General features: G+C 41.0%; 1 protein-coding gene and 1 non-coding gene across 4 annotated transcripts; one reads left to right on the top strand and one right to left on the bottom strand.

Moving 5' to 3' along the window:
* Positions 1-106: 106 nt before the first annotated feature.
* On the bottom strand, positions 107-16,598 carry LOC117965184 (zinc finger protein 135-like). 3 transcript variants are annotated; one of them, XM_059005798.1, is made up of 4 exons: positions 16,504-16,598; positions 15,525-15,788; positions 12,990-13,487; positions 107-2,627 (listed from the first exon to the last, which is right to left on the bottom strand). In XM_059005798.1, the coding sequence occupies exons 3-4, from the start codon at positions 13,249-13,251 to the stop codon at positions 1,414-1,416; spliced, it is 1,476 nt and encodes a 491-aa protein (XP_058861781.1). In that variant the 5' UTR covers positions 13,252-13,487; positions 15,525-15,788; positions 16,504-16,598; the 3' UTR covers positions 107-1,413. The 3 variants fall into 3 exon arrangements, with proteins under 3 accessions (XP_058861781.1, XP_058861783.1, XP_058861782.1); XM_059005800.1 differs by lacking the exon at positions 16,504-16,598 and adding an exon at positions 16,342-16,432; XM_059005799.1 differs by lacking the exon at positions 16,504-16,598 and adding an exon at positions 16,370-16,428.
* A 1,036-nt stretch (positions 16,599-17,634) lies between these two features.
* LOC131703402 (5S ribosomal RNA) lies at positions 17,635-17,753 on the top strand. Its single transcript, XR_009309863.1, has one exon. It is a non-coding gene; the product is annotated as a 5S ribosomal RNA (ribosomal RNA).
* The last annotated feature ends 6,111 nt before the right edge of the window (positions 17,754-23,864 follow it).

Here is a 23,864-nt window from a genome sequence, read left to right as displayed (position 1 = left end):
GTAAACAATAATCTATTTGCTTACTTCATTCTTTTTCTTGTTTTCATCATTTAAAAACCTGCATACAGAAGAGATGTGTTCATACTCAGAAAAGTAGTCCAAAGAGTTTGATGATAAAAACAGCATTTTAATGACAAAGAGCAATTAATTTGACCTCCGAGAGACACACAGCAGATATTAATAGTGACCACAAGAGGGAGCCAGAGCACCACTGCTGTCCATAATGTAACAAAACAGTAATAAGACTATTGAAATAGGCAGTAGCAGTTACCTCCCCAGTCAGCCCAGTTCTCCCATTGTTAACACAAGGCTCCTCACACACAGTCATCTAAACATTCCAGTGTGGGTCTGTGTCTGGAGGAAGGAGCTGCTCACAGTGATGCATGCAGGGAAACACTGACTCTAAAATCTCAACCTGCAACTTCCACCCCTGACACTTCTAGTATATTTGTTGTCTTACATTTGATTTCTATAAGAATCCAGACTGACGCAGATAGTCAAAGTAAACAGCTTTTATTTCCCTAATCAAATACAGCTCATCGCTTAGCTTGTGCCCTGCTCGTTGTGTTATCTGGTTTTACACTTTGAATTTGCACAGGGTGGGGCTAGCAGCAACACACAGTCTAAAAGCGCATCTACATTTACTCTATTACAGCTGCCTTGTGCCATTCTATGCAAAATAATTAACAATAGCAGTTTGTTTCCTCCTTCAAAGGGTTTACCAGGAGAGCTGCTCTGTGATACAGCTGTAGCTCATAGCAATCGATGGAGCTGAATTCAGCATTCCTGGACTTCCAATAAGAGCATTTACACTGTGTCCTAAATTTGCATTGCGCATTTTACTTTGTAGTTTGGACATATCATTTTTTAATAGCTCTATTTATTAAAAAAAAACTAAAAAAAAACAACAACAACACAGTGTTGAACATGAGCACTCAGATTCTGATCCAATCCGAAATTATGTCTTTCGTATTACAATGTGAGTGTGTGTCTCAGTCACTTCAATCATACAAAGAGCATTTCAAGAGGAGCGATGAAGTGGAGCGAAGCGATCAAAAAAAAGGCGCCAAGTTAGAAGCAAGAATTGTGTGAATCTTGGGCCCCAGCACCTTTCCAATTGTGCCTATTTGCTTGACAAGATTGGCCTAATTGCTTCTCCTAACTTGGATTTTTGCATTTGAGATCACCCCTTCAAACAGCTGTTTGTCTAACTTGTTTTTGTCATGGGATATATTTAATATAGGGAGGTAATCACTCCATAGTGGTTGGCTTTGTGCTAAGGCCGAGGTCGTTACACTAGTAAATTCCATTTAAGGATTTTTTCTGACTGTCTCCTCGGCTTGGGCAGCCACACTATTCAGCAGCACACTGCTGTGCTGAAATGCCAAGAAGCAAAATGGATAAAAGTTATTTTTATGCAGGAACATTATTTACATTTTCTTTTTTTTTTTCTCCTGTGTGAATTTGCTGGTGTGTAACAAGGGATCTTGACTGACTGAAACTCTTCCCACAATCAGAACAGCGGTACGGTTTCTCTCCTGTGTGAACGCGCCGGTGTGAAACAAGGTGTCCCGACCGTCCGAAAGTCTTTCCACAGTCAGAGCAGCGGTACGGTTTCTCTCCTGTGTGAATACGCTGGTGTGCAGCAAAGGATGCCAAGTGACCGAAACTCTTCCCACAGTGAGAGTAGTGATACGGTTTCTCTCCTGTGTGAATGCGCCGGTGTACAGCAAAGGATGTTGAGTGACGGAAACTTTTCCCACAGTTAGAGCAGTGATACGGTTTCTCTCCTGAGTGAATTCGCTGGTGTGAAACAAGGTTTGCTAACGAACTGAAACTCTTCCCACAGTCAGAGCAATGAAACGTTTTTTCTCCTGTGTGAATCCGCTGATGTTTTCCAAGTTGTCCTGACTGACTGAAACTTTTACCACAGTCGGAGCAGTGATATGGCTTTACTCCTGTGTGAGTTCTCTGGTGTTTTACAAGGTCTGTTGAATCCCTGAAACTCTTCCCACAGTCAGAGCAGTAATATGGTTTCTCTCCTGTGTGAATTCGCTGGTGTGTTACAAGTTGTCCTGATCGACTGAAACTCTTCCCACAGTCAGTGCAGTGATACGGTCTCTCTCCAGTGTGTATTTGCTGATGTATTAATAGGTGTTCTGACCGACTGAAACTCTTCCCACAGTCAGAACAGTGATATGGTTTCTCTCCTTTGTGAGTTCGCTTATTCAATTCAAAATTTCCAGACCGACTGAAACTCTTCCCACAGTGAGAACAGCGATAAGGTTTGTCTCCTGTGTGAATTCGTTGGTGTTTTGAAAGGTCTCCTGAGTTCCTGAAACTCTTTCCACAGTCAGAGCAGCAATGCGGTTTCTCTCCTGTGTGAATTCGCTGGTGTGCTGTACGGTGTCCTGATGACTTGAACCTCTTTCCACAGTCAGAGCAGCGATAGGGTTTCTCTCCTGTGTGAATTCGCTGGTGTATCACAAGGTCTCCTGAGTGCCTGAAACTCTTTCCACAGTCAGAGCAGTGATACGGTTTCTCTCCTCTGGTATATTTTAATTTCTCTCCTCTCAGTATTTTTAAATTCCTTAACTGGGTCCTTGCTTTAACTGCTGGACTGGAACCTGGAAAAAACAAACAGGAGAGAAAAATCAGAGACGGTTTTAAGTAAGAAATGCAGAAAATGTTCCTTCCTCATTATGTCGTTTCATGACCTTTTCTGGGTTAGGTAGTGTAGGTAACTGTAGTGTAGTCCGCATCAGGGAGGCTGCAAAACTGATTTGATTTCATCCATCTGAACGCATGAAGGAACCTTCTAACCTCTCTTTAACTGAACTTTAGAGGAATACTAAGGATGAGTGAGTATAAGTTTAATTTATTCATCTCAGGAATAGTAACCTACTATACTGTTTTTTCTGGTGTTGTTGATTATTGTTTATTATTTGTCAAAAAGGGTTGCAATGGGTACCTATCTGTTATTAATACTAGCCCGATCAGCTAGATTAGGATAGGGAGATTGTAGGAGGTAACAGAGCTGTACATTTCTACGAGGAATCTGTGCACTCTGATTCTGGGGCCCTGTGCCGATCTCGGAAGGTTTGATCAGGAGAGTCAGCCTAGAACTTTTAGTCAGAGATTGGGTGTTTGAAATACTATACCAGAGTTGCCAGGTCCGCGGTTTTCCTTTAAAAAGACAGCCGCGGGAAATATTTAGGAGTCGCTGGTTGCTACTTTTTGGGCTACTTTCAAGAGGTCTCGTGGTTTTTTGGGCTAGTTTACTTTATACATATAAAAAAGAATAACTTTATTAAAAATGTATAAACTTTTGCAGCCTACCCGCCGCAGTGCACACAAACTATGTAAAACTTTGTTTCCCAATAAAATAACATATTGCGCATGACCACAACCACCACTGTGCATGACCATGCGAGTGAACAGGAGTGAGAGACGAATGATTGTGTTAATTGACAGTGAAAAGCAGCCATTTTAAGAAACAGGGTAGAAACATCGAAACCACTAAAAAGCAGGAAAAATAAAGAAGTAATCTAAATACTGAAAAAATACTGCAAAGACTGAGAAAGAAAAAGGGTTACAAGCATGGATTAGCCGTGTACCTGGCGATGACTCAAAAGCAGCGTGTAGGTACTGTAAATGTGAAGTGCGAGCGCATCACAGCGATCTGTTAGCTCACAGGAAGACAGAGAAACATATTAGAAATGCAGCTCCCTATTCAAATACAAGAAGCTTATTTGACACAGGATTTAAGAAACAAGTTGACAATTCCATTAAAATATGTGAGTTGAAGCTGGCAGCCCATATTGCTTGCCTTTCCAGCATCCTCACCGTAGATCATTTGGGATGCATAGTCAGGGAAGTTGTACAGAAGGATATTAGTCTTCATAGAACAAAATGCTCAGCACTTATAAAATGTGTCATCGGGCCCATTGTTCATCAGGAGATGCTTGAAGACATCACCAAAGAGCCACACTCTCTAATTGTGGACGAAAGCACAGACATCAGTGCAAACAAGCAACTCTGTGTGGTGTTCAGGTACTTCAGCAGAAAACTTGATCGTATTGTGACATCGTTTGCCGGGATTGTTATCTTGCCAGCCGGTGATTCTCACAGCATTGCAACAGCCTTGTTCAAATTCTTAAAGGAAAACAAACGAAGTGGAAAGATGCATTGGTCTGGCAACAGACGGTTGCAATACAATGTGTGGGAAAAATAATTCGGTACTAACAAAGTTAAGGGAGGTGAATCCAAAAATTGTGTACATCAAGTGTGTTTGTCATTCACTGCAGCTCTGTGCATCAAAAGCAATGGACGTACTTCCTCGAAACATCGAGTACATGGTATCACAGACGTACTCGTGGTTTTCCCACAGCACTCAGCGTCAAAAGAAGTACCGCAATCTCTATGCCACCATTAATGTTGGAGAAGCCCCGCTGAAGATTTTGCAGCTTTCTGACACAAGATGGCTTGCAAATAGCCAGTGTGTTGATCGAGTGCTTTCTCAGTATGAAGAGCTAAAGTTGCACTTTCAGCTTACAAAGGACACTGAAAGGAATTACAATGCTGAACTGCTGTACCAGATGCATTCAGACCGCGTAAACAGAATGTATCTGTGTTTTTTTCAGCCCCTCGTCACTGAGGTCAACAGAATAAACAAGCTGTTTCAGCTTGACAGTGCCAATCCAGCGAAACCTCTTGCTGATTTAATGACATTTTACCGCAGTTTGATCCAACGAATCATGAAACCTCACGATTTTCCAACATGGTCATCTGTAATGGATTTTGACATAACGTCCGACAGAAACAGCTTGCCACTTTCAGCAGTGGACTTCGGGATCAAGTTCCAGTTAGAACTGTCAGAATCAAAGATCGAACCTCAGAAAGCAGAGGATATCAAACGCAGATGCAGAGATTACATGTTCGAGTTTCTGAAAGAGATCAAACAAAGATTGCCTCCTAATATCCAGCAACTTGAGTCACTTACCGTTCTCAGCCCAACTGTTGTACTCAGTTCCAAAAAGCCACAGCTGGCAAATTTATCATTTTTGCCACTTTACAATGGAGATCTTGGCAAACTCGAACAGCAATGGCGAGCTTTGAACAATGTACACTGGGAGCACACTGAAGACAGCCAAATTAAAGAGTTCTGGGTTGAAGTGGCTAAACACTCCGATGCAGCTGGTGATAAAGATTTCACTGAACTTGGTCTTTTTGCCTTATCTCTTTTAGCCCTACCATTTAGCAATGCATCAGTGGAACGTGCTTTTTCACAAATGGCCCTAATCAAAACCAAACTAAGGACCTGCATGCAAGAGAAATTGTTGGAAAACATTCTTAGGGTCAGAGCATATATGCAGCGTAATAAGTGTTGCTGCAACCAATTTCAGCCATCCAAAGCAATGCTGTCACTGTTTACAGTCGACATATATGAAGCAAATAACGCAGAAGATGGTGCAGACTCAGAGGAGCTTTTTTGAAACTAATATATATATATATATATATATATATATATATATATATATATATATATATATATATATATATATAAAGTAAAAATGTTTTATTTGGTACATACTTTTTTTCTTTGTACATTTAAAATTGACTTGAGATACACCTGATGATGGCCCTTACACGAGGAGTTTGAAGGTAAGAGGTTAAAAATGTTTTTTTATGTGTTATTTCAATGCATGGGGCATACTTTCAATTAACTTAACTTTTTTGTGTTTGCAAAAAAGAGCCAACAACTTGCCTTTTTTAATTTGTTAGGTGTATTTAATTGATGTGGCTGTTTAATTGATTTAAATGATGTGATCATCTAATTAGATTGGTGGCATAACTTTAAAAGATTGAACTGTTTTCTTCTTTGGGAAACAGTAGCAGCATTGAAGGATAGGGCTACATGTTAATGGTAATAAGCTTGGTTTCAGTAAAAAAAACAAATGAGGCTAGTTTTGAAGTGACTTTGGGCTATAAACACTGTAGAAATCTGGCAACCCTGTACTATACAGAGTATAATGGTCCTGATCCCATTCTGGTTGCGAAGACCAGGGAGACAAGTTGTTTATTGCTGATTTCCTGAGAGGGACTGTACAAACAGTTAAGCTTGCCTATGCTGGGGGGTTCCCGAGTGGCGCATCCAGTAAAGGCGCTCCACGTGAGTGCAGGATGCGCTCTATAGTCTGCAAGTCGCGAGTTTGAATCTAGGCTATTCCTTTGCCGATCGAGGACGGGAGCTTCCAAGGGGCGGCGCACAATTGGCCGAGCGTCGCCCGGGGGGAGGGAGGGCTTAGGTCGGTCAGGGTGTCTCGGCTCACCGCGCACCAGTGACCCCTGTATTCTGGCCGGGCGCCTGCGGGCTTGCCTGTAAGCTGACCGAGAGCTGCGTTGTCCTCCGACGCTGTAGCTCTTGGGTGGCTGCATGGTGAGTCTGCAGTGTGAAAAAAAGCGGTCGGCTTGACGGCACATGCTTCGGAGGACAGCGTGTGTTCATCTTCAACCTCCCGAGTCAGCGCAGGGGTGGTAGCGGTGAGCCAAGCGTAATAAAATAATTGGCCATTCCAAATTGGGAGAAAATAATAAATTACTAGCAACGACTAAGTTTATAAAAAAAAAAAAAAAAAAAGCTTGCCTATGTTGAGAGTAATTGAACATGCAAATGGGAAAGGCTAGCCTAGGTTGCAAGAGAACCCAGAGAGTCATTTGTTAGATTGGGTTGCAGGAGAAACCAGAGAGCAGTTGAATGCACAATAAGCTTGTCAAGGTTACAGGAGTTTTCTGGGAGTAATTGTGTGTACGATAACCTTGTTTGTTGATTGTAAATGAGAGAGTAATTGGAAATAAACTCATTGATTATATGTTGATTCACAAATCTGCTGTATAAAAATAGAATAAATGAATAAGAGTGATTGAATATTAACTCCAATATATCGGAGGACAAACCCACCGATTAGCAATAAAGATCATTTTAAATCTGTGTATTTGAAATAAATGAATAAGAGTGATTGAATATTAAGTCTAGTATATTGGCGGGGGGGGGTAAGCCTGCCGATTCGGAATAAAGTCATATTCCCCAATAGATGTCATATTAACCCTGTAGACCCCAGATTAAATACAGAACCCTCCTGTAGATTCCTGAGAATTTTGACCAACAGTGGCGATTCCACCTAAGTTTGATTCAAATAAACATAACTAAAAAAAAACAAGTAAAATGTATAATTACAGGTTTTATTAATTCTAAACAGGACAAATTATTCTTTGAAACAACACCAGCCTTGACAGTTTGTGCAAAGCAGACAGCAGAGTGAAGAGATGGGTAAGACGAAAGGGCTTCCGGGTCGCGTCCGCCACTGAAAAGAAAGGAGACGAGAAGGAAGGAGGGGCTTCTGTTCCATTAGCCAGTAAAATGAGAAGAGGCAGAAAAGAAGGCGGGGCAGAAGAAGGCAGCTGCCATCCTGTTGGTCAGGAAAGAAGGAGCTCTCAGCCTAGCAGTCTAAAGGGGAGGAGCTACCGCCAGCCAAGTTACCAGAGAAGGAGGCGGAGCTCTCAGCCCAGCATTCTCAGTGGGAGGAGCTACCGCCAGCCCAGGAAGGGGGAATGGCAGTCATGTCAACCAGAGGGGGCGGAGCTATGGTTCCCACGGGGAGAGAAAGTGAGCCTGTCGGAGCGTCTGGAGCCGACAGCACCCGTGCCTGAGTGGCCGTTTGCCCCAGCAGCAGCAGAGGAGTGGCTGTTGTCACCACTAGCAGCAGTGTGGCCACTGCCACCACCACCACCGCCAGAGCGGGCGTTGCCGACCCTATGCCCTGCACTGCAGCCAGATGGGTTAGTGCTGCTACATGGGGACATGGGGCTTAAGGGAAAATGTGGTGGTTAAACGTGCGCCTTCTAACAGAAGCCCAGGGGGCAACAATAGGATAAAATTAGAGACAGCGGTTAGCAGACAGCAGGGCATCCAGGTTAGAAAAGGCAGCCATGTCCGTCTGGTATTTGACAGGTGTCAGGGTCAGGGTTGGCTGGACTCTAACTTTCCCACCCTCCTGCCCAGAGGTTAAACGTTATTAGGAGGGAAGGAAGGTAGCCTTTTCTGTCGGAACGGCTTTTGTGAAAGTGGGAGGAATATGATCAGGCTGTTGTCAAATGATTGGGCTTTTAAAAGAGAACCGAGTGCCAGTCAGTGCCAAAGTCATAGTCTTCAAAGTCAAGTGTCAAAATGCTTGAGTGATGTTATGGGAAACATATAAAAGTTCAAAATGTATGTGAATTGTTTTTGAAAAAAAAAAAAAAAGTACCAGAAAACTATGACTATTCAAAAAGGTCGCTGTAAGAGATAGCCGTCTCTTTTAAAGAAGAACATAACATTAAGTTTCATATTGCACACACTATAGCTTCTAGAGGGAGAGTGAATTAGAGGACTGGGAATGTTAATCAAATCTCTTAACTGTTTCATCGATTTTTACCTACATAATTGGGTACAATTTGGTTTCGACAAACAAACCTACAATAAATTGAACTGTGTTTGGGATCTCAAGCTGTGTTGTACGGACTGTGTGAGAATGGAGAGAAAGATGTCCAGCTGCATTCTGGGACTACAGGCTCTCACCACACAGACACACACACACACACACTCATTTCAATGCCCACTTTTTAAATAATATACTTTGAATACTTAGAAGTGATTAGGAAGAAAATAACATGAATTTGGTGATTGATTTTGCATAGAATTAATTAACACATAAAGCATTTTGTTGTAAGAATCATTTAAATTGTTTATTTCTTACTTTTGATAAACACTGAAAGACTTTGGCTGTTAACTCAATCTGGTAGTTATGGACATGTTCATTAAATTACATTGAAGTTTTACCCAATTAGCCAAATTTGATAAATTACTGTGGATGGTCTTTAGGAGCAGATCCATTACGATGTTTATCTACCAGTTCCATTGAGAAAGATCCTTGAGAATAAATGCAATTCATATTACAAAAATTAAAAGTAATCTGAACATTTTAAAAGTAAGACACATTGACATTGTAATAAGAAAACAAGTTTTACTTTAGCCATTAACTAATTAATGGCTTGTAGACTGAGATTATGGAAAAGCTAATGATTAAAAACTTTTTACAAAAGTGGCCTTGGGCAGCAGATTGGACGGGACCACGTGAAATTATAGACACATGTGGCGAGGGGAATATGATGGTTTGTAAAAACAAGGAAACAGCCGACATATAAATGGTTTCATGTGGATTAGTGCAAATTGTTTAAAGGCTGATATTGTCTAGAATACATTCTAAATTAAAGTCTTAGACCTATATTTCAATGGGGAGGTTGGGGCAAAAGTCATGCAATATATATTTAAGGTTTTCAAATATTAACAAAGAATAAATCCTTCACTTGATTTTTCATTTCAGAAGCTGCTGTTCTGTGTGCATTGGTGAGCCTGCTAGCAGTCACTGAAATGCACCCTTGGCCAGATCCCTGTGTTCCCTCAATGAGAGATCAACAAGCCGATTACTGCTTTGCTATGAACTAAGATCTGGTGGAAGCAGTGATTAACAAACAAGGAGAACTCCACAGTGATGTTAACAGAGGGGAAGCGAGAACCCGCAATTGATACAGGCAGTACCTCCAGAACAAAATACTGATGAACAAAAACACATAAAACCTACAGCTTTGCCAAAGATTGGAGATGTCAAATCCCTAAAGAAAGAGGAACATGGAGGCTGGGTAATGACTTCATTCAAAGATTGGAGATGTCAAATCCCTAAAGAAAGACGAACATGGAGGCTGGGTAATGACTTCATTCAAAGATTGGAGATGTCAAATCCCTAAAGAAAGACGAACATGGAGGCTGGGTAATGACTTCATTCAAAGATTGGAGATGTCAAATCCCTAAAGAAAGAGGAACATGGAGGCTGGGTAATGACTTCATTCAAAGATTGGAGATGTCAAATCCCTAAAGAAAGAGGAACATGGAGGCTGGATAATGACTTCACTCAAAGATTGGAGATGTCAAATCCCTAAAGAAAGAGGAACATGGAGGCTGGGTAACAACTTCATTCAATATCCATTGTTGTTGAAAAATTCCTAATGGGGGGGGGATCGGACATTCCCTTTAAGGAGTTGCGAATTCATCCCTTCAATGCAAAACACACTGGAACTTACTGGTTGCAATATACCACACAATAAACTTGGACCACTCTCAATGTGTTTCAGCTTTCATTTTATTGCCACGACCACGACCAAAACCACTGATACCACATAGTCCACAGACTACTCCAGGATCCGCAAACAGACTTGTGTTTACTCGTTTCAAAAAGACTACTGTTGAAAATGTTCAAATAATCAATGTTGACTGTGCTTATTAATGTTGATAGTTGGAAAAATATGCTAGAAATGTATTGTTTAAACGACATTAGGTCTAACTCGAAAGTTATCCAGGGTGCCGTTTCCCAAAAGTAACTCGACCATCGTAACAGCAACGTGTCAAATCTGATGTGTTTCCCAAACACCGTCGTTAGTCAAGTAGCTCATGAATAGCATTGTGGGTTCACGAGCCGTCTGGGTTAATTGCGAGGAGACTTTGTGAGCACACAAGGGCTGCGGAGCACCACTTGAAGTGTGTGTGTTGAGGGCATCAAACATATACATTCTGGTTTAAGTTTAATAATTCTTGCTTTGAACAGTATATCGCGTTGCTTTGTGTTGAATTTATTGCATTTATAACAAATAAAAAGGGTAATTTTATTAAGAATAAAAAAAGACCAGTATTTAATTGTATCGTTTTGAAGCCAGGTTACCTTCAATTGCAATGTGTAAAATAAAGACGCATTATATGAGGGCAGAACTACAAAGTTTAGTAATACAAAGTGTACATAAGATCATGATTTAAATGGAAATTGAAATGATATCTGGAAGATGCTGTTATCACAATACATAATGGTTACTCCCCATGACCCTGTAAAGGAGTAAGCGGTTATGGAAATGGTTACTTGGATATACTGAACGGAGACATCACCACCAGGGGCCATAAGAAAAAACAAACTATTATTATTATTGCGCTGTAAGGCTAACCTACCTGCATTCTATATCTGGGATGGATTGAACTTATTATTACCAGTATTAGACCTATTATTATTATTTCATTACTTATCTTTATTAATAGACAACATTGATCTATATTTATAAACAAAAGTGCTAGTAGTTTATATCTTTAATTTACTTATTTGTATATAGAGCTTGTTTTTACTGTACCGTCAGTTTAGGGGAGTCCAGATAAGAAGAGAAAGATTGAGTTTGGCACGGTTGTTTTGTATCCCTTTTCACTGTAATAAACCCTCCATGCTTGATTCAAGTGGCCTGTTCGCATTTATATAACCCATGCCTGGCTGTCTAATCTTTTTAAACCCTTACAATATTACAGTATATTAACAATACAAATTTTTATTTCTGCTTGTTCATTTTCCAATGTTTCCTCGTCTATATAATCGCCAGGTCTCAAATAAATTGGCAGTCTCCAATAGGCGCTGGTCTGCTTGTGAGTTTTGTAAATAAATGCCTGGCCGTTTAATAGAAGTTTCACGGTATGTGTTAATGTCCATTTAACTGCTGTTAAATACTTTTGTACATGTCCGGCTACAGAGATTAGCACTGTCTCTCAGAGCCGGCCTTAGGGCAAGGCAAGCAAGGTGACCGTCTAGGAGGGCCCCACCCCCAAATTGTGTATATGACGTCTTGAAATGAATCCCGATTCAGACTCTTCACAATAATCACCTCCAAAATATATTGATTTCTGCTTACCAATTTACTGTATGCACAGACTGACAGAGTGGATGTATTTCCTCATGTGTGTACTTGTTCTGCCATAACGGCCCTTTTATTGAAGGATGGGTCCTGATCATGACATGCTTTTATTAATTAGTAAAAAAAAATACTTAAAAAAAAAAAAAAAAAAAAAAAACTCAAGCAAAAAAGTAAACCTACAAAAAGGACCCTTCAGTACGGCATTCACACAGCGATATTACAGGCTCAGCTGCAATTTGGCAGCATACCTCCATTTACATAGAAGGCAGATCATGCAGTGTTAAAACATGCTGCCGGTGTGTCACACTTCAAAAGAATATACTGTATGCTGCACACATTAAATAGGGATTCGTTTTTTAAAAAACAAAAACATTCTGTTCTTCAAATATGCAAGAGCACAAAACATAAAGTCTACCGGTAACTCACATTTCAGTATGTTGCTTAGACAAGTTAAACTGATAAGTTTGTTTCAAACTTTTTGTGCCATGTAATCATACACATAAAACAGTAGGCTACAGTATTTTAATTAAAGAATAAACCATTTTAGCCAGAACTCTAACTTATTCTAATAAATTAAACTTTATTTTATAATATAAAGCAGAAATGCTGTTAACATATGGTATTTTAAACAGTATTTGTGTTTTTATCATTTATATTCTGAGGTGAAATTAAATATTTAAGCTATTTATTACCCAACCTGTGACATAAAATATACAATATACTAGCCTACGCTGGTCAGACAGTTGGTTTCGAACTTCAGCCCCGTGTCATCAGCTGCAGATGTGGGCAGGACCAGATTTCAGAACACGAAAAAATAAGGGGAGTTTTAGGACTGTACCAGTAACATCTATTACACACATTATAGGGTGTTACATACTGTCCTATACAAAATGTGGTGTCTGTTCACACTGAGAAAAATCTGCTTCACACCGGCACTGTGCCTCCACTGAACCACCTTGAGAGTGTCGCTGCATTTACCAGCATTTCCCATTGACACTGAAAGTGATTCCGCATCAGTGCCGCCACAGACACAGTGATTTGCTTCAGTGTAGACAAGTATGTGAAATGAACCTGGATGCTAATGTGGAGCCCTGCTATCTGTTCTCAGCCTCTCAGTCACACTGTGGCCATCACTCAGTGTAGAATGACAATGTCACAGCTAGTCAGTCACTCACCTGCTGGACTGCACTCTGAATGTGAGCTCTCGTCGTCCTGTCCACCTCCTTGCGTGCTGTTGGGAGAGCCTTCCTCTCCAGAGCCTTGCTTTCTCACATAGATTCTCTCCAGCACCACGCTACACTCCCGCAGATGTACCGGACCCAGCTCAGTGGGGGCTGCTTTCAAGTCTTCGGATTCTTCCTTCCCTGGTTTCAAGAGTACCTCCTCTTTCAGGGGCTCCATTTTAATACGCACCATTTCCAGCACCTCTTCTTTCATAGGAACTGGTTCTTCTGTCTGGGAGATCTCCAGTTCGTTGCACTCAGCTTTAATTCCACCACTGGCTTGATGCTGTCACAGGGCGTCTCACCGAGCTCCTGTTTAATGGGGAGGGCAGCCAGTCCAGTGAACTCCAGTCTAATGGGGACCAGTTCAAGTTTAGGGAGCTCCTCTTTAATCGGGACAGATTCCATCTTCACATTGTCCAAGGCATCAAACGTGGTTCTGCTTGGTAACTGTCAGAAAAAAAAGAAAAAAAAGATGAAAGGCTGGTTTCATATCACAGACCCTGATTAGCACTAATGCTGAGGCATGTCTACACTGAAGCAAATCACTGTGTCTGTGGCGGCACTGATGCGGAGTCACTTTCAGTGTCAATGGGAAATGCTGGTAAAATGCTGGTAAAATGCAGAGACTCTTTATTCTGTCACTGACCCGTCTCTCGAGGTGGTTCGGTGGCGGCACAGTACCGGTTCTGAAGCAGATGTTTCTCAGTGTAAACTGCAATGCCACAACAGACACTGCATTTTACACAGAACAATATGTAACACCCTATTATATTTGTAATGGACTTTAATGGTACACTCCTTAAAAAAAACATTTTTTTGTGTTTTGAAATAGGGTTCAACCCGCTACGGTCCCCTGCCTCCCGAGCCCGCTCCTTCTCCACCCTTGCTCCGCAGTGGTGGAACGACCTTCCTACAGATGTCAGGACTGCCCAGTCCCTGACCACATTCCGGTGCCTCCTTAAGACTCACCTCTTCAAACAGCACCTGTAGAACTCCTCTGTTTGTATCCTGGGACACTATCACCCTTCATTTAAATGTGCTTTATTTTGCTCTTATCTGCCCCCTATTTTACTGCATTTAATCCTGTATTTCAGAATATTGTAATCTGCCAAGTGTTTAACCTGTAGTAGTTTGTACTTAATCATATCCTGATGTATCTATCACTATTATCTTCTGTATTATTGAATTGTGGTTTGTTACACTTGAACAAAAATTATTGTATTTCTTGCTCTTATTGTATGACTTGTATTGTAACACTTGAATGTATTTGTATTTACTTGCGATTGTAAGTCGCCCTGGATAAGGGCGTCTGCTAAGAAATAAATAATAATAATAATAATAATAATAATAATCTGCAGCAGGGAGCCGAAGTTCAAAACAAACAAACTGCAGTGTACAAAAATGAGGGTCGATAGAATAAAAGAAGTCATTTTTAAATTACTAAATGATGCTTTAATCATGTCAGACTTTGTGTAGATCAACTTATTTAAAAATGGATTGATTTGATCGATTGCTCAAAGTAGGTGTTAATCCCCAGGGATCCTAGAAATCTGTTTATAACAGAATACGGTGGAAAAATGCGCAATTTGCATTTTGGCAGAGAATTTGTATTTTTTACATTTTGTGAAGAATGCAAAGAACATCTATGAACCCCACCAACTGAATGAGTTGTAAATGTTTTAATGTAAGCACCAGTGACACTTCTGCAATGTGCACATCATCACCCTGTTGTGTTTGATCAACCGCTACACCTACACTCTACAAGAAGCCTGGGAAAGTACTGGACGTACTGCATTCATCCCGTGGGGATAAAATAAAATAAGGGTTTTGGAGGTTGCCTGTGCTTTGAAGTTTCGGTTAGGATTGTTAGGATTATGGTGAATTATAAAAAAAAAATCATGTGATGAATGAATAGCAACTGCCCACCAGCATCGAGTATGTGGGGGCCGTGAGACCTCAGCCACCCTCGGGCAAAGTCAGCATTTTAAAAGGGGGCTGAGACATGTCAGGGCATCCCTGCTGATCACAAATGAAAAGAAAAATGGTTTCACATTACTAGCATGAAATACATTGAAAGCACTTAGATCAAAATACCTATACAGTTTGTATACACAGCAATGCAGTCGAATACGTTTGCCTAGAGATTTATTGGTAGAGAACTTCTGACAGATATATCTTATAGTCAGTCTGACATACATAACCAACCCATACATAATTCTTTAAAAAAAATCTTATAACTGCTGTGACTACATTTTCACCATTCTGGTGTTGTGGTCACGTTCATGGGTTCTTTGTTAAAGATCACTTAACTCTGTTATTTTACCGTCAAAACTACAGATATATATCTATAGACAGATCTAGAGCTACAATCAGCGGAGTTCAAGTGAGATTTCGGTCCATCATCTTGGGTGATGATAAGAACACGAGAGAGTACACATAGTTCTATATATGTCTCTGGAGGGGTTCCAGTTTAGTAATACACACCATTTCCAGCACCTCTTCATTCACAGGAAGGGGTTCTTCTGTCTGGGAGATCTCCAATTCATTGCTCTCAGCTTTAATCCCAGACACCTCCGACTTGATGCTGTCAGATGGCATCTCACAGAGCTTCTGTTTAATGGGGAGGGAAGACAGTCCAGAGAACTCCAGTCTAATGGGGACCAGTTCAAGTTTAGGGAGCTCCTCTTTAATCGGGACTGATTCCATCTTTAAACTGTCCACAGTATCAAATGGGGTTCTGCTCGGTAGCTGCCAAAAATAAAAAAAGAAAGATTATAAGTCCTGTCAAAGAGGTTTAAGTGGGGGCTCCTGACAGGCACACCCAGTCAAAGCGCTCGCCCGAGTGCAGTGGATTTGTATTTCACTTTCAGACTCCAGAAACTTAAAAATACCAGAATTATTCTGATCTGACTCTTAAGGTGGATTTCACTTTTAAATCGCCACAAAACATGAAGATGTTTAATTTAAATGACTGATTGCGCATGCGTCTATTAAAAAAAACTCCTGCAAATTCGGCGAGTTTTCGGTTTAACCCTGAAGCAGAAATCGTGTTAACCATTGACACACACACACACACACACACACACAGACATATATATATATATATATATATATATATATATATATATATATATATATATATAAAACATGGATTACATTGTCAACGTGTAGTTTATACTAACGTTTCAGAAAATGCGGAAAAATTTGACTACATGTTGTATTCACACACAAACAGGAAACAGGCTGCTCTCGTACAAGCAGTGTTATAGATTGGGTGGATTCCACAAACGATTAGACTCACACTGTGTATTACTTCTAAATGAACACACTTTATTGAAAATCACACATCTGGTACCACGAACTCAGCTCTTCCCAGAATCCCGCTCTCCAACATCCCGCTCTCCAACATCTTCCTACCAGACCAATATAAATCCAGGATTTTATGAAATGGTTAACAACTCACCCGCTACTAATCTTCAAAACTCAAACCCGCCGCAAATCTTGCGCTTTAAAATGATGCGTCCGGTTCAGTTGAGTTTTTGGAAACCAAGCTTGTTCTGGGGGGCAAAACGAATGCTTTGCTTCTGATTGGTTACTTGCGAGTCTAAAATGATTAATGGAACATTTGATTGGCCAGATTATGTGACAAAAAGCTGGCGGGGAAAGACTGGGAAAAATTTAGGTGTGTCTGACTTTGCGGTTAGAACTACCCACTGAAATGCATAGAATTATATAAAATATTGTATAGAAGAACAGAGGCTGTATCAAACTACCGATATTTTTTTTTTTTTTTTTTAATTTTGCAAGATTCGTACATATACAATATTTTAATACCAGTGTTTCCAAAGATGGTTTATTCAAGTTTTTCATGGCAATGCAGTGTTGGTGATACAGAATGAGACTTGAGTTTAAAATATGTCTGCCTTGAGCAAGTGCAGGTCTGTGTCCATCCTGACCGAATCATCTGTCGAGCATAAACAAATAACCACTAAACCTACTGCTGCCCCTCGTCAGCGGAGTCCAATGACACATCTAGCCCTTTATCATTCATTACACAATACAACTGAGATCGGCTGTTTTAATAACGGTGTGTGGATTTCATTTCTGCTTCTTTACGTGTTTGTTTTCCCTTCAGTATAATGTTTGCTTTTCAGGTTGTGTGTGTGTGTGTGTGTGTGTGTGTGTGTGTGTGTGTGTGTGTGTGTGTGTGTGTGTGTGTGTGTGTGTGTGTGTGTGTGTGTGTGTGTGTGTGTGTGTGTGTGTGTCGTTTTATGGCCGTTCATATGCGTTTCTTATTTTTTATTTGTTCTTACCCCGTGGTCAGTTTTGGTGTCGTTTAAATTTGGTATTTAGGCTACTGAAAGAACAATACAGACGAGAATCTTGTATGAAGTTTGTCCGACCACCTGCAATTATCGAAATAAATAAAGTAATATGTAAATATTGAAATGAATAAATAAATACGTATGGGAATAAATACATTTATGTCGATATTTATGAATTCATTCATTCATTTTAAGCAATGCTTTTTTCCTCGTGTAGCACTATTCCGGTATTAGTTACTATGAAACATACTAAACCACCACAGCTTTCCGCTTACGGCCATACCACCTTGAGAACGCCCGATCTCGTCTGATCTCGGAAGCTAAGCAAGGTCGGGCCTGGTTAGTACTTGGATGGGAGACCGCCTGGGAATACCAGGTGCTGTAAGCTTTTCTACCTACAGCTTGAAAGGGGGCGCTATTTCCCCACATATTTCGAATAATATTCTCACACTTGCTCCAACTAGAATTTTTTTTTACATTTTATTTTAACATTTAACATGAAACTTTTAACATAAGTAAATGATATGAACTCAATCCATTCCGCCCTTTTCCCATGTGTGTGTGTGTTCGAGTTTGTTAAAACATAAAAAATTACATTATTTTTCAGTTTGATATATAGACATTGCTGTGGAATTACGTGATTTCAAAGACATTGAGATTCAATGTATTATCAGTATATCAGCCTATATATGTACAGTAAAATGGTACATGCATATTTAAATATGCTTTTCTATTTTCTAGCTGCCATGAAAACTTACTGGTGTTCCTTAAAAAGAAAAAGCAACAAATCCAACATTTGGAACAGATGGCATCTTGAGGAGAGAAGAAGAAAGTCAAAAAGAAATGTAAGTGGTTTTACTATATGGTTGCAATTAAGGACAAATATTTTAACACATTGAAATGGTCTTTGTTTTTGTTAACTTTTTCTTAACTCAAATTTTGAAAGATAAAAGTCAAACCATGAGGTAAAATATTACGAATTAACAAATTGTCTTAAGAATTGTATAATTGTTGATGTAGACCTGACTTGGAACCTTAAAAGTTTTGCTGAATGTATCGGACACTACTTCAAATATTCCACATTGTATTGGACAGGATTAAGCAATATAAAAATGTCAGACGCATGGAGAGGTGTCATTCAATAGCTGAAATGCTTTGTAAAAGAAAATGTCAAAATGAAATTTGTTTATTGCTAATTTTTCCAGAAAATACAACGTCGTCTCCAAGTCCTGTCAACAGCTGAGAACAGTAGTTAGGCCCAGGCGATGGGCATCACCAACATTTAAAGAGGTGAAGAAACACCTTGACTTACAATCCAGGGCGAGAAGCCCACAGGCAAAACCCCCCAAAAATGGGGTCATACTTAATTAGAGAGCATCCTGAATTTGAATCAGCCTGGATTACTCGGGAGAAATGAGCAGTATTCAATCAAATATGTCATGATAACAAAAAACACCAAGTCCCATAAGCAAGTTGATAACTCCTCAGCTCCAAGCTAGTGCCACTGGAAGCAAACCCTGCCACTTGTTTCTCTAGATCTAACTCCAGACAATGCAAAATTGAAGAAACATGGCAGTTTGATTACAACATAATTTCTCATTTTTTGTTGACCCTTGCAAGGTCATAGGTCGAAGGAGAAATTAAAAAAAAATAACAACCATAGTTTCTGCACTCAGCATGTCAGAAAAACCCCAGGTAATTTATTCTAGTAAAATCTGCACTGGTTGAGTTGGTATGGAATGCCCCATATATTAACATGGTGTGCACCTCAAATAGATGGAAGATTGGGTGCTTTAGTCTACTTTTTCTAACTTGGATTATAACTTATAATAATAAAAATGATGTTATCTCAATTTCAGACACATTTTTAAATGAGGAACTCAGAAGTCCCTGAATGAATTTGTATTTTTTATTAAGGAGCAGCACATCAGCGTTATTGAAGGCAGTTTATTCTTCATTGTCTTGCCTCCTGTGTCATCCTTGTTACCCACCTGATCTCCTTCATTCCTTATGTGTGCAACAGCTCCCTGGCACACATGTCTCAACACTTATGGGCCAGTTCATTCTGAACAGGCAGATTTCTAATGCCCCTCCTAGAGAGCAGGAAAGCACTGAGAGGGTAAACATAAAACTACAGGAAGGATAATCTAACTGTACTGTGAGTCACCCAACCCTATCAAGTCCCACCTGTGTTCACAGAACAGATCTCATAGAACTGTCTGTGACACTTATTGAAACAGAAGTGCAGCGCTTAGAACACATACACAAATAGAACTAATCCACTCTTTTATTAAACTGTGAACTTAGTGTTTGATTGAATCCCTCTCCGGAAACAGGCATCAGTGCCCTGCCAAGCTGCACACACTGCCATCACTCACACTGACCACAAGAGGGAGCCAGAGCACTACTGCTGCCCCATACTGTAACACAGTAATAAAACATTTGAAATAGGCAGCAGCAGTGAGCTCCCCAGTCAGCCCAGTTCTCCCATTGTTAACACAAGGCTCCTCACACCCAGTAATCTAAACACTCCAGTGTGGTCTGTGTCTGGAGGAAGGAGCTGCTCACCGTGGTGTAGTTTACATGTATGTGTCACGGGTAGGGTGTCCACTGTAACCTGTATGATACCAAGAGATTGTGTTGACTACGCCACCTTGGGTTTCGGAAGGACAAGGACCTTCGTGGCTGAGAGGAAATAGAATTTGCCCCACGCGGCTTGGCAATTTTGAGTGAGTATTTAGGGCGCTGGCCTAAATCTTCTATGACGCTGGTTTGTGGACTGACCACGACCTGCCGGTCGGGCTCGGTTACCTGATGGTGTGCGATGCCTTAGGTCACCCAGTGGAGCTGTGGAGACTGGGACTTTTCGTGTGACAGTCCGAGTCTGTGGAGCTGGTCAGCGGCCTGACCTACCCCATGCAGTGGCACAGGGAGGGAGCAATGCGGCCACCTGACTGGATACCTCGCGTTCCTGGTGGGATCTTTGCAAAATCTCCTCCACTGCTCGCCCAAACATATGACCTGGGGATATGGGCGCGTCAAGCAGCGCGGCCTTATCCGCATCAGGGACCCTGGCTTGAGACAGCCATAGCTGTCTACGAGCCACCACTAAGCTAGCCAGGCTCCGGCCAAGGGCTTGTACTTGGAGACTGGAGACTTGCAGCAGTGTGCTGGACAGGAGTCGCAGCTCCATGGCCACAGGCCCGGGGAGTGGGGCTTCACGCAATACACCATCTAAATATGTGGTCAGCACACTAGCTGTATTAGCCAAGCGAGTTGCCTGCGCTTCTGCTGTGTAGGCTCACTTCAAATGTGTCTCCGTCACCCTGCATTGGGGGTTCGGGCACGCCGGGTCTTTAATAAGACCACCCACCGGCGGGGCCTTAACCAAGGCTGCAATGGTGGAGTCTACCAGGAGGCAAGCGATGCAGCCTGCTTCAGCACACTGAGTCCCGAGGCCGGGTGGTCCCAGGAGGAGCGTACCTCCTCCAAAAAATCTGGGAAGGCTGGGAACCTCTGGGGGTGGGGAACCAGCGCCTGCTTCCGGAAAATGGACCAGCATGGTTCTGATGCTGGCGTCCCAGGGAGCTGCAGGAAAGCTGCAGCATGTCCCACAAGTGCCGAAATGGAGCTGGACAGCGGGGTGGTACTGGCTTCTGAGACACTCTCAGAACCAGGCTCTTCCTCGGTAAGGGTCTCACCCACTTGCATTTCCGAGGAGAAAGAAGCCCCATCACCCGAGGCCGCTATAGACAGCGTGTCCTCCTGTACCAGCTGAGACGACCATGCCCACCCCTCCTGCACTCCGTTGGGAGAGAGGGGGGGGGGTATGGCGATTGGGGCTGTGGGACCTGGACAGGACCTGGATCATCTTTGCTTTGAGATCCATAATGTCCATACAGGGAAGAGACCCTGACATAGTCCTGGCCTTGTGCATTAGCACTGAGACACTGCTTGCACTGCGACGAACACTTGCAAGTGTTAGCATAGTGTATACAACCACTATTGTTGCAGCAAGGGTATTAACCTTGTGCACCTTGTGCCGAGTACCCTGTTTACACTGGGTGCTGCGCAGCACTGTGAGCTATATGCTAGGTTGACCAGTGCCTACGCAATTAGCGCAACGTGCACCACATGTTCTGCTTGCACTGTGCGTCCCAGGCACCATATCTACGTGAACTGAGTACCATGCGTAATCACACTAGAGTGGTAGAGGTATCAGCACACGTGCACACGTGTTCTGTGTGATCCGAGCACTGCACACTCCGAGTACTGAGGGCACTAAGTGCACCGTGTATCGTGCAGCGTTGTTGTGCACTACCACTGAGGCGCTTATATTAAGCACCTGTGCCCCGAGATAATAACATCACGGGTTATGCGTGCGCCGCGGTACCGCAGCACCAGGGAGGCCGCTACGCTATGTGCCGACCCTAACCGCGTGGTCAACACACACACCTGGTCAGCGCGTAGCGTGTACCGGGGGGGGGGGGGGGGGGGGGGCGCAGGGCCAAAGCCGCGGTGGGCGAGTATAAGCAGACAACAAACACGGTGAAAAACAGTACACTATTTGTTTACAGCATTGCAAACACCTTGCTGCCTAGAGAGCACACACACCACAAACAATACATTCAAAGTAATACCGATAAATATGACACACAAATAACATTAGTTTAAATTATTATTATTATTCAACATATACGTCATTCAATAATAATAATAATGATAATAATAATAATAATAATAAAATAGGCTTCTAATCAATAAACTGCATTTCTGTTTTTACTTTGGAAGAGAATTCAATTGCTGAATATTTGTAGGAGGCACAGAAAAGAACAAGACACAGCAATTATTTGACACATGACGGGAAGCAGGGATTCAGGATTTAACTGTGGAAAATTAGCAGAGAACAGAGCATACAGTGCAATAATGAAGTGCTCTCGAGAAACTCATCAATATAATGAGATCTGATTGGGACAAAGCAATTCCACACTCAGTGCAGTAATGAAGTGAACCTTTATACGCTTTGGATTCCAAACTAATCTCAACAGAAGACTTTGCTCTTGTTATTATTAAGTACGATTTCATCAACTCTACTTTACTTGTGTGTGCAGGCTAGCTTTAACCCTACCAGGACACCTGTCCTTGGCTCTAATAATATGACTATAGTAGCTTATCCACCTTGCTGAAAACCAGAGAATCCAGCACTGTTATGGATTTTTTTCAGCTTTAGCACAAACCAGAGATATTTACAGATACTGTAAAAAGATCACAGAATGAGTGCAATAAGGAGCCCAGCTAGAAGAACTTGAAAATCAACAGGATGAATAAACCTTGTTTGTTTGTTTATATTCTTTCATTATTATTTTTTAATTTGTTTAATTACTAAAAGGAAAGGGGGGATCTTCTGTAATGGGGCAAGATTATCCCTTTATTCTATCTTTCGTTTTCTAATATTATTTAAGGTTGTTGTTTTGTTTTGTTTTTTGCTGATAGTAATCCTTTACACGCATTTACAAGTACAAGGAAAGCTCACCAGAGGGCACCAAAACATTACTTGTGTGGAAAAGGCCTCAACATGGCTGTCCAGGGTATCACTCCAGGATAAATTACCCTGAGAGGGAATACCTGCATCATAAATATACAGTAAAATAGACTATACAATAAAAATAAACTCAAATACAATATATACTGTATACTATACAATAAAAATAAACTCAAATACAATATATACTGTATACTATACAATAAAAATAAACTCAAATACAATATATACTGTATACTATACAATAAAAATAAACTCAAATACAATATATACTGTATACTATACAATAAAAATAAACTCAAATACAATTTATACTGGGTACTGTACAATACAATTGACTCAAATGTCTACTGTCAACAAAAGACCTGCTGCAATGTACTGCCATTTTGTAAAGGTTTGAACTGTATAACAAAAATAAATCTAAGTCTAACAAACATGAATGAATTTATTTAGAAACAATCAGTTGTTTCATAATACTTACACTGTATCTGAAGCCATTTGGACTAGGTTGCACTGACATTCAGTTTAAATGTTTAGTTAAATTACAGTGTTTTTTTCAACCTTACCTGTTGATCCATGTTATTACTTACAGTACCAGTATTGTCCTATTCATTTCAGTGGACAATGGCGCTTCATGAATTAAGCAATAATTCACTAGAACTGTGTCATTAAGGATTACTCAAATACCAGTGGAAGTAAATGTAATCAAATGCTTCTTAAATAACTTTGAATATCTACCAATATATATTTTTTGAGTGAGCAGAAATGATTTTCATTGGTAGTGTAATGGGCAGTACTGTGTGTTGCACTGTCGTTATGGATTCCGTCCCCTGTCGATGAGATGAGATGAGGATAAAAGCTCTATAACCACAATGCAGACCAGCTCTTTGCTTGCTTGCTGTGGGTCGGGTCGCTGGTTTGGACTCATCCTCTGCCCTGTTAATTACACAGGCATGC

The sequence above is a fragment of the Acipenser ruthenus genome, chromosome 32, assembly GCF_902713425.1.
Source record: "Acipenser ruthenus chromosome 32, fAciRut3.2 maternal haplotype, whole genome shotgun sequence".
Taxonomy (NCBI): Eukaryota; Metazoa; Chordata; class Actinopteri; order Acipenseriformes; family Acipenseridae; genus Acipenser; species Acipenser ruthenus.
The sequence above is the reverse complement of the archived record's forward strand: the minus strand, read 5'-3'. Positions and strand labels throughout refer to the sequence as shown.

Excerpts from the sequence above, each read along its gene's own strand:
- LOC117965184 (XM_059005798.1), bottom strand. The coding sequence starts at position 13,251 with ATGAAAGAAGAGGTGCTGGAAATGGTGCGTATTAAAATGGAGCCCCTG. Across the intron at positions 2,628-12,989 it reads TTCAGAGTGCAGTCCAGCAG|GTTCCAGTCCAGCAGTTAAA; the intron begins GTGAGTGACTGA and ends TGTTTTTTCCAG.